The sequence below is a fragment of the Aplysia californica genome, unplaced genomic scaffold (genome assembly GCF_000002075.1).
Source record: "Aplysia californica isolate F4 #8 unplaced genomic scaffold, AplCal3.0 scaffold00207, whole genome shotgun sequence".
NCBI classification, from domain to species: domain Eukaryota; kingdom Metazoa; phylum Mollusca; class Gastropoda; order Aplysiida; family Aplysiidae; genus Aplysia; species Aplysia californica.
Window position 1 is genome coordinate 395,747 of NW_004797477.1, and position 12,222 is coordinate 407,968.

Here is a 12,222-nt window from a genome sequence, read left to right on the forward strand (position 1 = left end):
ATTTTTCAGTTGGTAGGAAATTTTGAATTTTGCCCGGGTGGCGGCCGAAGCCTACTCTTATCGATTTTAGACCACCAAGGGATCTTTAACGTGCGCAACTTGCACACGGGCCCTCCGAGATTTTTCGCCCTTGTCCGAGAAGGCTAGGTGTAGATCTTTCTTACCAGAAGATCAGGGGTGTGGCAGAAAGACAGCAGTAAGGGGGAGCCAAGGAGTAGCAGTAGAAAGGCTGCAGAAAGAGTCAGGAGCCCAGAGGAGGGGGCAAAGGAGGTGAGAGGGTGGGGACAGAAAGTGGAAATGAAAGCAGACAACAGAACATTGCTAGAGAGCAGGAAAGGAGGTGAAATGAGACAATTTTAGAGAAGAAAATGTTTCGGTCGCTACCCGGATTCGAACCCGGGACCTTTGAATGAGAGGCCAACACCTTAACCTCTAGGCCACGAGAGCCCCTTAGTTGAGGTTTTACGGTGCTCGCAACTGCATTATGTCGTATGAGCGCCAAAAAATTGGAGGTGTTACAAGAGAGTAACAAACATAAAAAAGAAGAAGGGGAGATGAGGACGGTAGATGTTTGATATGAAAGAAGAAGCAAACCACACCAGAGCTTCCGCCAACCACCCACTTACGAAGATCTACCACTGTGAGAGCCTGCAATAAATCACACTGGTAGATATTGAAGACTCTACAATGTTCTCGGTCCGAATTTATTTTGTTACCCACAGCTCTGCTGGGCAAATTTTTGTTAAAATCGTTGTTATATTTTTTCAACTCAACCTCTCGTTCTTAATTTTACAGATTACAGACAGGTTAACATGAAAACAAAACAAAACAACAACAAAACAACCCCCCCCCCCAAAAAAAACCCCCCAACAACCAACAAAAGACCAATCCTTTGTAAAAGTTATTTTTCCTCATTTAGAAAGATTTGAACTGCCTACTAAGCTTTAGGAAATCTTGCTTTTCGGAAGAGTACGGCATATCGATGCTAAATAGGACTATGGTCTGTGATCAAACAGAGACTGCATTTATTAGGTGAGGATTCGTCCTTGACTATAACCTATTTCTGTTGCTGTATACCCCCCCCCCCCTTCCACCCCTCCTCTCAGATCGAAACTACGCCTCCCGCCTGCTGACAGCTGCTGAAAGCCTCTACTCCTTCGCCAAGAACAACAGAGGAGTGTTCAGGGATGACGCCTTTTTCTACTCGTGAGTTGGGAGAATGGTCGTTTTAGTTGATAGAGGGCCCCTCGTAAAACCCGTGACGGTCAATCAAACTATCGGATCGCAGCCTCCACGTTTTGACTTAGATTAGAATGTTGCCTTTTGTTTCCATACGAATTGAGTTTATTTTTAGATTATTCCCCCTCCCAAACCCCCCCCCCAAACAACCCCCAAACAAACAAAACAACAACAACAACAACAACAACAACCAAACCCCTCCTCCCCCCAACAACAACTGGGCAGTTGTGTCTTTTTAGTTATACCTTTAAATTACAGCAAAAGTTGGAGGTAGCTCTAAGAAAAACAACAACAACAAAACAAAACAAAAACAGAACAGAAAATCAGGTGGTGGAGGATAAAAGGGGAAGACTATTCAAATTGACAGCTAAATTTGACTCTCTATTTAGAAGATTTCGGTTGGTGAGTGTGAGAGTGAGTATAATATGTTTCTGCGACGTGTGAAAGAATGCAATGTTTAACAAAATATGCCCTCTCATGTCTCTCCCATGTTTCTGTACATATTGCCCTCCAATGTCCCTCCAACGTGGCTGTACATATTGCCCTCCAATGTCCCTCCAACGTGGCTGTACATATTGCCCTCCAATGTCCCTCCAACGTAGCTGTACATATTGCCCTACATATTGTCCTCCCATGTGTCTGTGTGGTCCACCATGTAGATCGAGCGGTGACCGTAACGAGCTGTGGGAGGCCAGCATGTGGCTGTACATATTGTTCTCCCATGTGGCAGTACATATTGTTCTCACATGTGGCTGTACATATTGTCTTCATATGAGTCTGTACATATTGTCTTATATATCGTCCTCCCGTGTATCTGCACATATTACCCTCCCACCATCATGTGTCTGTGGTTTTTGTGTAAGAGACCGGGACGAGCTGTGTGAGGTCAGCATGTGGCTGTGCATATTGTCCTCCCCTGTCCCTCCCATTTGTCTGTACATAGTCCTGCCATGAGTGTCTGTGTTGTCTGTGCTGGTCAAGCGGAGACCGGGACGACCTGTGTGAGACCATCATGTGGCTGTACATATTGTCCTCCCATTTCCCACCATGTGTCTGCACCTACCTTGCCCTGCACAATGTCTTGTCATGTGTCTGCGGTGTCTGTGTAGGTCGAGCGGTGACCGGGACGAGCTGTGTGAGGCCAGCATGTGGCTGTACCGGGCCACAGGCAACAGACAGTACCTCCAGGACGCCAACAGCACCTGGGTGGAGACCGCCTGGGCCTGGGCGCTGGGCTGGGACGACAAGAAGGTCGCCTGTCAGGTAACTTTCTTCTCATTTTTTTTCTTCTGTTTTTTTGTAAGTGTTTTACGGCGCTCGCAACTTAATAAGGTCACATGAGCGAGCGTGATACACTAAACATAATTTTATTTACAGTTGATAAGGAATTTTGAATTTTGCTCGGTTGACGGCTGAAGCCACTTCAGTCATTAACACTGGCTGGGAGGGAGGGGGGGTGGGGGCAACATCATCCAGGCAGAAAGACCGAGATACTCAACAGGAAATCTCTCCATTCGGGGATAACTTTGGTTGGGTCACCTGCGTCGGACAGTGTCATGCCTTGCCACCAAACCGGGGGGGGGGGGGGAACCCACACAACTACGAGTCTGAAAGAAAGGGCCGATTTACTTTAAATCAGAGGCATAGCCTTCACACATTACCAAAACCTTGTAGTGTTTGTGTATCATGCTGCAGTTCAGCTGGCGTTCTGTCGGGTTTTTTAATTGATTTATTTATTCATAATTTATAGGTTGATTAATTGATTGATTGATTGATTGATTGATTAGTTTTTTTATTCATTCATTTGCTTGTTTGTTTGCTGGATTTTTTTTGGGAAGGGGGTTGGAGAAGGAGGTTGGGCTGGAATACTTTTCCTTGTCTCGAAACGCCCTCAAGCTCACTGAGACCCGTTATTTTCCTCACACCCTGTGTTTCCCTTCGTGTGCCTAGGAGCTGCTGTACGAGGAAACACACAACGCAGACTACCGGCGCGACGTGGAGGGATACTTCAGCTCTTGGCTCCCAGGAGGCACCAGTCAGATCCCCTACACGCCGTGTGGTTTAGCTTGGAGGAGCTTGTGGGGAGCCAACAGATATGCTGGTGTGTGTGTGTGTGTGTGTGTGTGTGTGTGTGTGTGTGTGTGTGTGTGTGTGTGTGTGTGTGTGTGTATGTGTGCGCTCGTGTGTGTGGGTGCATGTGTGTGTTTCTTTCTCTCTCTCTCTATCTTTCTGTTTCTCTCTCCCTCTGTCTGTCTCTCTCTCTCTCTCTCTCTCTCTCTCTCTCTGTGTGTCTCTCTCTCTCTCTCTCTCTCTCTCTCTCTCTCTCTCTCTCTCTCTGTCTTTTTCTCTCTCCTTTTCTCTCTCCTTCTCTCTCTCTCTCTCTCTCTCTCTCTCTCTCTCTCTCTCTCTCTCTCTCTGTGTGTGTGTGTGTGTGCGTGTGTGTGTGTGAACTTGGGGCCAATTGCGATGTTCCTGTCGTTCCAAATTACTTTTGGTTTGGTCATCTCCTTCTTTCACAATGAACAAGCAACTCAGTTTCTTTCTTTTTGGCAGGAAACTATGTTTTTTGTGGTTATGACTAGGACATTCTGTTTCTTTTGATCTGACCAAGTAGCTCTTTTTCTCTTGTTATGGGCTGGCAACTACGTTTCTCTTGTTCCGAGGAGATAGTTCTGTTTTTGTGTGTGTTCAGAGCAGGTAACTCTGTTTCTCTTGTTATGGGAAGGTAACTCTGTTTTTCTTGTTATGGGAAGGTAACTCTGTTTCTCTTGATCTGGGCAAGTACCCCTGTCTTTAATGATATGAACAAGTGACTTTGTTTCTCTTGTTATGGGAAGGTAACCCTGTTTCTCTTGTTATGGGAAGGTAACCCTGTTTCTCTTGTTATGGGAAGGTAACCCTGTTTCTCTTGTTATGGGAAGGTAACCCTGTTTCTCTTGTTATGGGAAGGTAACCCTGTTTCTCTTGTTATGGGAAGGTAACCCTGTTTCTCTTGTTATGGGAAGGTAACCCTGTTTCTCTTGTTATGGGAAGGTAACCCTGTTTCTCTTGTTATGGGAAGGTAACCCTGTTTCTCTTGTTATTGGAAGGTAAATCTGTTTCTCTTGTTCTGAGCAGATAACTCTGTTTTTCAGCTCTGTTTCTCTTGTTATGGGCAGTTCTGTTTATCTTGTTATTGGCAGGTAACTCTGTTTCTTTTGTTATGGACAGTTCTGTTTATCTTGTTATTGGCAGGTAACTCTGTTTCTCTTGATCTGGGCAGGTAACCCTGTCTCTATTGTTATGAACAGGTAGCTTTGTTTCTCTTGTCATGGGCAGGTAACTCTGCGTTCCTTGTTATTGGAAGGTAAAACTGTTTCTCTTGTTATGAACAGATAACTCTGTTTTTCAGCGCTGTTTTTCTTGTTATGAACAGGTAACTCTGCCTTCCTTGCCCTGATTGCTGCCGAGGCCGGGATCGGGACGTTGAGGTACCGGAAGTGGGCAGTGGAACAAATCAACTTCATTCTGGGCGACAACAAACATGACGGCGGTTGCTTCAGTTACCAGATCGGTTACGGATCCAAGTACCCTCTGAGGCCACACCACAGGGCAGCGTAAGTATCCTTACAAGCGGGAAGGGGGGGGGGTGTGAGGGGAGTGAAAGAGAGAGAGAGAGAGAGGGGGGGGGAGAGGGAAGGGTAGATAGATAGATAGATAGATAGACAGATAGATAGATAGATAGATATATAGGGAAAGAGAGATAGATAGAGAGAGAGGGAGGGAGATGGAGAGAGAGAGAGAGAGAGAGAAAGAGAGAGAGAGAGAAAGAGAGAGAAAGAGAGAGGGAGAGATTTATAGATATATAGATGGATAGATAGATAGAGAGAAAGATAGAGATAGAGAGAGAGAGGGATAGATAGATAGATAGATAGATAGAGAGAGAGGGGGAGAGAGAGAGAGAGAGAGAGAGAGAGAGAGAGAGAGAGAGAGAGAGAGAGGGAGGGGTGTAACGTTAAGGGTTTCTTTGTCGCACTCAGGATACCTGAGTTTGATTCCGGAGTGTGGAGAAATGTTGTGCCGAGTGTCTCGGCCTTCCTGCTGGGATCCCTCTCAGCCCGGGTCTGTCTGCTGAGATGTTGTATCCCTCTCAGCCCGGGTCTGTCTGCTGAGATGTTGTATCCCTCTCAGCCCGGGTCTGTCTGCTGGGATGTTGTATCCCTCTCAGCCCGGGTCTGTCTGTTGAGATGTTGTATATCTCTCAGCCAGTGATAGCCCTGACAGACAAGGTGGGAAGTCCGTCGCGTAAATGATCTAAAGTATGTCGATGGTGGCGTAAAAACACCTACATTTGTGAGGCAATTGTCAAAGTGATGAAGTTGAAAAAAATTATCATTTTTCCTTCTCTTTGTCAATTTTAACAACATTTTCTTTTTTTAAGACTTCATCAAGTCCATTTAAGAACACATTCAAGTATGGGTTTTATTGTAAAACTTGGATTAAAGGCACAACAATGTACATTTTCAAAATCCACGAACTATCAAGCTATGGAAATAACCACACTTTGTCGGCCATTTTCTAGCTAATTCTACCTCTGAAATCAGGCGACCCCCATCTCCTTCAATGGCAAATATCTCAACTTGAAAATTCAAGATACATTTTGATGGTCTTTTTTTCATCGAAAGCAAGGCAAAGTAACAAGATTTAAGATTATACAAATAATTCCTCGTGCCCAAAAATTGAAGAGAGCCTGATTCGACCGCGAGGTGACACATTTTACAAAAATGTATTGGAAGTTCCACATCTAAATTGATCGCTTTTAAGGACAAGCAGGCTAAACCAGATTTGGGGGGTTCCAGAAATCTTGACCTACATCAAAATTGGGTATTGCCTTTTCCTAAAGGAGAAGTTTGTTTTCATTGGTGTGTATATTTGTTTGATTATAGAGAAAACTCTTCTTGTTTCTTGTTTTTTAAAGGAAATAAACAAGTGGCAAAAACTTTACCTTCGATTTTCTCAAAACAGCATCTTTCGGGATAGCCCCCTTGTGCTTAAAAGCGACTAATTAAACAACCTAGAGCGTGCTGAAAGTGACTCAACATTTGCACCATCCATAGGTCTTGCCCAGACCGGCCAAAGCCCTGTACCGAGGCTCAGCTCAACGACCCCAAGCCCAGTCCACAACTCCTCGTGGTGAGTCATGTGTTGTGTTTGTGAGGCCGATCCCAGAGTCGCTCTGTAGGTTTGACCTGTAGCTCGCCTGGCTCGCACCTGTTTTCGTTAAGTTTTTCGGCGCTCAACTGCATAGGGTCATATGGGTACCAAGTAGTGGATGTCAACAGAGAAGTCCAAACGGGGATTCAGGCTTACTCTGCTCACCTCTCTAGCCTCAACAGCACTAAGTCTCGTCTTTTTATGTTAAAGGTTTTGCGGGGACATTTCATTTCGCATGCGGTGATGTTGCTTTCATGGGTTATATTAAGGTCCAGGTCTGGCACTGGTAGCATAATGGTTATGATAATGTTGGTATGAATTGAGGTCATAAGCTGTACCTTAGTGTTCATGGAGATGTTTGGATGAGATAGTAGGGGTGCGAGCTGGTAGGTGACAGCGTTGGCTTTTCGGGTGGGCATTTCTATTTTCTGTCTATGGACACGTTTTCAAAAACTGTCAAGACATTTAAACTCCTTCCCCTGTTTCAGTTGTTTACTATTGGCATGGATGTTTAGGGGACTACGGTTTCGGCTCACTTTCCTAACTTCTGTTATTGATGTGCTTATTTTCATGTTAAATTATTCGCAGCTGTTGTTCAGTTCGGTAGTGTGATTTTGGAGGCTTTGTTGGTTTGGAAGAATAAGACTTTGGTCATTAAGGCTTTCTGGGCTTTGGTTTGCGTCTTGGGTTATTGTGTCCATATATATTATAAACAGGAGGGGAGATAGAACGCATCCCCGTCGTACTCCAGATCTTACTTTGAACCAGTCTGTATTGCCTTCCTTCGTTCGAACTGAGCTTCTGCTGTTGGTGTAAAGAGCTCTGACATTATCTAACATTTGTCCTCTGACGTCAACAACATTAATTATTCAAAATCATGGAAATTCTTTCTCCAAGATCTCGCTAATTGAACCGTGTATTTTCCCAGGGTGCTTTAGTCGGTGGTCCTTTACAAAGCGGTGAGTACAAAGATGATCGACTGAACTATACCCTCAACGAAGTGGCCACGGACTATAACTCAGGATTCCAGGGAGCTTTGGCAGGTCAGTGGAAAACGTAGTGTTTGGAAACAGAAATGTTATTTGTAATTGTTTTATAGTTTCTGTTTTTCTTTCTTTATATTATCATTCAACAATCTTAGGAGGCTGCTAAGAGTATCGTGGACGGAAAAGAAATCAAATGAGGTTGAGCTCGATGAAACCCACGTGGGGCACTCACTGTTAAAAACCGTCAGAAAACGACAAATGCAGTTTTTAGTGCACATGAATAGACATAAGGGTCTCGAACATCTTGCTCTCACTGGCAAGATTGAGGGCAAGCGAGGCAGGGGTAGGCCCAGGGCAACCTACTTGGGGAACCTGAACAAGTGGGTGACTGGGAAAGATCAGGGAAACGTAGCTTTTTTAAGAGCATCCGAGCAAAGGAATGAAAAGAGAAAGATGATCGCCGATGTTTGTCGGTATACAACTTAATCTACTCGTATATTGTTTTCTTTGAGATTTTTACAAAATATTTAATTATTTGTTAGCCCAAACCGTAATATAGTATTTAACATTATCACTGAGTCCTGCATTCACCTATCCATATTTCTAATTTGTTCCCACTGATTTCTACGTTTATTCCTTTTCTGTGTTCAACCAATTATGTTTTTATTCTTTAATTAGTTGATTCATTAGAATTTGTTCCCTATTCAATTTTCCAACTTTTGACTTCGTTTGAACAAGCAGGACACTTTTGGTTCACAAGCTCTTGTGTATTGAGAAAACCTACCCTGAGATGCCAAATAACGCCAGGTCCAATTTCCCGCAAAACCTTAGTTTTAGTTTTAGTAAGGTTTTACGGCGCTCGCAACTGATTAAGGCCATATGAGGGCCAAAGGGTGAATGCCAACAGAGAAGTCCGAAGGGGGGAAATCATGTTTACTCTGCTCACCTCTCTATCCTCAACTGCACAAGACTATCAAGGCACCCTGGAAATAAGAGTTCATAAGAGTGTGACAAAGATACCAAAGAAGTAGAGGAAAAATGATGACAGTACGGATGAGGAAAGAAAAATCAGCCGTTCCCCCAATGTTGTTCCGGCATAGTATGAGCATGACATTGATAAATCAGCCCATTTACAATTCTACTGTGCATAAGAACATCTTAATATCCCCCCTTTAGGAATGGCCTACAGACACTTCAGTCAGTAGCACTGCCCTGTGGGGACGGGGGAGAGGGGGGGGGGCCTCAAAGCCTGAGACAGACAAAATCTTATCAATGTCACTATGGTCGTAGACTGGAACGTAGCAAAAACTGCTAGATAAACCTGTATTTAGTTATCGAAATACATAATTTGCCCTCTGAATTGAACTAGGACATTACGTTCCATATTAGTCAAGAGAATCGTATCCCTGTTGTGCCTGAGCCGCGGGTTCTATATGTGAGTTAGCGTGGTGGAATCAGGCTCTCGTCAAAATAATCAAAGTGAAAAAACTTGCATTTTACCACAGATATGAGAATTTTTATCAATTTTTTTTTTTTGGCTCAACACCTTTCATACCCTTTAAAAAACTCATTTCCGAGTGGAATTTTTCTTAAAAACGTTGATTAAAGGCACAAAAAATGCAAGTTTTCAATTACCACGGACTCTTAAGCTAAGGAAATAACTAATCTTTGGCGGCTATTTTCTCACTAATTTTACCTCTGAAAACAGGTCACCCCCACCTCCTTCTTTTGCATTGCAAATATCACGACTTGTATTCAAGATAAATGGATATTTTTTGCATCCAAATAACGACAAATGAACAAGTTTTTAGATGATGCCAATAACTCTACATGCCCAAAAAATGACGAGAGCCTGATTCCACCAAGATGCCTCTCATATGATAAGTATTGACCCTTGACGTCAGAATTTGAAGACTACGCACAATTCTTGCAGTAAAGATGCTGTTGAAAACAAAAGAAAAACAACAACAATACTAACTCCACCCCCAACCTGCGCGCAAAAAACAATAAAAACAACAACTCCAAAACCCAAAAACAAAAACAAAAACAAAAATAATAATATTACACCAACAAAAACAATCAATCAACCAATCAATCAAACAAACGCTCAAACATACAAACACACAAACAAACAAACTCAGTGTAACGTTGTCACAGTTTCTAACGCTAAGAGTGTGTCCTCTGTCTTCAGGAATCGTTCATCTTGAATTAACCAAGAACCTGCCGCCCACCGTCAACAAATGTCCATGCAAGTCCTGAACTCAACGTGGGTTGGTGACTCCAAGTAGAGAACCCGGCCACGTGATCAGGAAGCAAAGACGAGGCTATCTCTCTATATTAACGCTTCCTGGAGAATGCAAAGGGAAAGAAAAGTTTCTACTGTGAAATAATGCATTCATCAAAATTTGAGCATAATAATATTATTATTAAATATATTATCACAAATCCTGTTCAATATTCTTTGTTTTGTTAAAAGAAAGTAAGTTTAATAGAGTGCGTCATTTGAATAATGTTGTCGTACGTATTATGGTGTTGTTTTTTAGAATTACCGTCAACACTGGCCTAACTGCCATCTGGACAAGATAATTCCCTGTTCCACCGACTTCTTTCCCACCACCACTCCCTCTGCGTTTTTGTAATACCTACCCGGAAAGTAGAAATTAGCAAACTTTATATTTCTCAAACACGTAGACCGGTTCGCTTCATATCTATACGATGCCAAATAACGCCAGGTCCAATTTCCCGCAAAACTTTAATTTTATTTTTAATAAGGTTTTACGGCGCTCGCAATTGATTCTTAGGCTGGAATCCTGAGTTCTAGTCCGTGGCCACTTCGTTGAGGATAGAGTTCAGTCGATCATCTTTGTACTCTCCGCTTTCTTAAGGACCACCGACTAAAGCACCCTGGGGAAAATACACGGTTCAATTAGTGAGATGTTAATTTCAACTTCGACAGAGGATGACGTATGACCCTCCGTCTTTCACGGTCGTGAGCTGCTGTTGCACATTCTGCCATATCCAGTCCACTCCATGTTCTTATGCTGTCCATCCATGTTTCCATTTCTCTTCTCTTACTCTAAGGTATCGAATAAGCGTGACCCCCCCCCTCCCCCGCTTATTAATCTTCAGTATTTTTGCTGATCATGCGTAACATTATATCTAGAATCAAGATATCTGAATGAAACTTCTTTTCTTTTTTTTTTGTTGGTGTCAATGGCAAATTACCCTCAGTATTAGTACTAGTGCCGGGGTTGGCTACCTCAATTTTCTGTGCGTTTTAAAACTTTTGTACTTTGGTTTATAATTTTTAATGAAACTGGTTTGTTCGTAAATGGGAAAAGTTGTCACAGTAACTTACTAAAATCACAAAAATTTCATGATCTCTTGTTCTTTTATTCACTGAAAGAGAAATAAACCGATTTATTCCTATTAGTGCAGGGGTATGAGGTTGAATGTGCCCCCCCCCCAATCCCCCTTTTATTCCACCCCTACCCTCGGTTATTTATGTTGGACCACTTATCCACCCTCACCCCCCTTTTATTCCTACCCCCACTTTCATTCGATATCTTAGACTAGCTCTCCTGTCCCACATCCTTTCTTTGAGCACTTCTTTCACAATGGTCTGGGGATGTCTTAAGAGACCAAAGTAATGTATCTTTCTACATTTTATTTTGTTAAACAGGGTTTATGTGGAGAATCTGACACACCTCATTGTTCGGTTTTTGGTTTTTTTCCAGTTCGTTCTGGCCATGCTCCGGTAGCACCACATCTCAAACGCAGATATTTTGTTTTTTTCTTTCTTTGGTAAAGTCCAGGTCTCAGCGCCATGTAGGAATATGGGAAAGGTGTAGCATTCCAGCATTTTCTAGAGATAATTTTGCTTGAACGTAAATAGTTTGTATATTTGTCTGAACTTTTTTTTTTTTTTTGGGGGGGGGGGGGGGGGGGCAATTTCTGTTCTTTTATTATTTCGTTTTCACGTCTTCCATCATCTGTGATCGTTGCCCCTAGATACTTGAATTGGTGTATTTGTTCGATTATCTCCCCACTTTCGATTATGTCTGTTGTTTTTCCAGAAGATTTTGATTTGGCCATTTTTAGGTTTTTGTTTTGTTGGCGTTCATCTCGAGGCCCTGCCTTGCTGCTGTTCAATTTTACTTCTCTCACAATATTAGAAAGATTTTTTTAAAAAGCGTGTTCTCAAACAGGGCTGTATCCTCTGCTTTTATAATACAGGGTGTCTAAAACAAAAAGAAGATAGCATCCACTTAAAGGATTTTAACTCGGTCAATTCTGCGCTAATTTCAGCAAAACTTCGAAGAAGTAAAATTGAAACAGAGGGACTGTAAGTTTATAGATATGAAGCAAACTAATCCATGTGTTTGAGAAATGTAAAGTTTGTTAATTAAAAACTGGGTAAAACACAAACTTTTACTTCTTGAAAGCGTCAGCTACAGAGGCGTGATCAGCCTGTTCTAGTTTCAGGAAAAAGATGGTAAAACTGCGACATTAACATTAAACGGTCGCTTTTAAGCACTACGGGACTATCGCAAAAAAATGCTGTTTTGAGAAAAACGAAGGTAAAGATTTTGCTCCTGTTGTCAGTTTCTTTAAAAGACAGGGAGAGTTTTATCTATAACCAAACAAATATAAACACTAATGAAACCAAACTTCTCCTATAGGCAGGGCAATGCCCACTTTTTGTGTAGGTCAAGATTTCTGGAAACCCTCGAAATCTGGGTTAGCCCGCTTGCCCTTAAAAGCGACAAAATGGAGATCTCTGAGTGCCGAGAAAGCAGTGAAA

General features: G+C 42.6%; 1 protein-coding gene across 2 annotated transcripts in view; it reads left to right on the forward strand.

Annotated features, from left to right (window-relative positions):
- Positions 1-9,873, forward strand: part of LOC101850805 (endoglucanase E-4) — a 53,570-nt gene extending 43,697 nt beyond the window's left edge. For both annotated transcript variants that reach the window (XM_005099255.2, XM_005099256.2), the window contains exons 8-14: positions 1,107-1,206; positions 2,349-2,502; positions 3,190-3,340; positions 4,655-4,835; positions 6,336-6,411; positions 7,361-7,475; positions 9,610-9,873. In XM_005099255.2, coding sequence (XP_005099312.1) covers positions 1,107-1,206; positions 2,349-2,502; positions 3,190-3,340; positions 4,655-4,835; positions 6,336-6,411; positions 7,361-7,475; positions 9,610-9,677 — 845 coding nt within the window. In that variant the 3' untranslated portion in view covers positions 9,678-9,873. The remainder of the gene's footprint in view (positions 1-1,106; positions 1,207-2,348; positions 2,503-3,189; positions 3,341-4,654; positions 4,836-6,335; positions 6,412-7,360; positions 7,476-9,609) is intronic.
- The last annotated feature ends 2,349 nt before the right edge of the window (positions 9,874-12,222 follow it).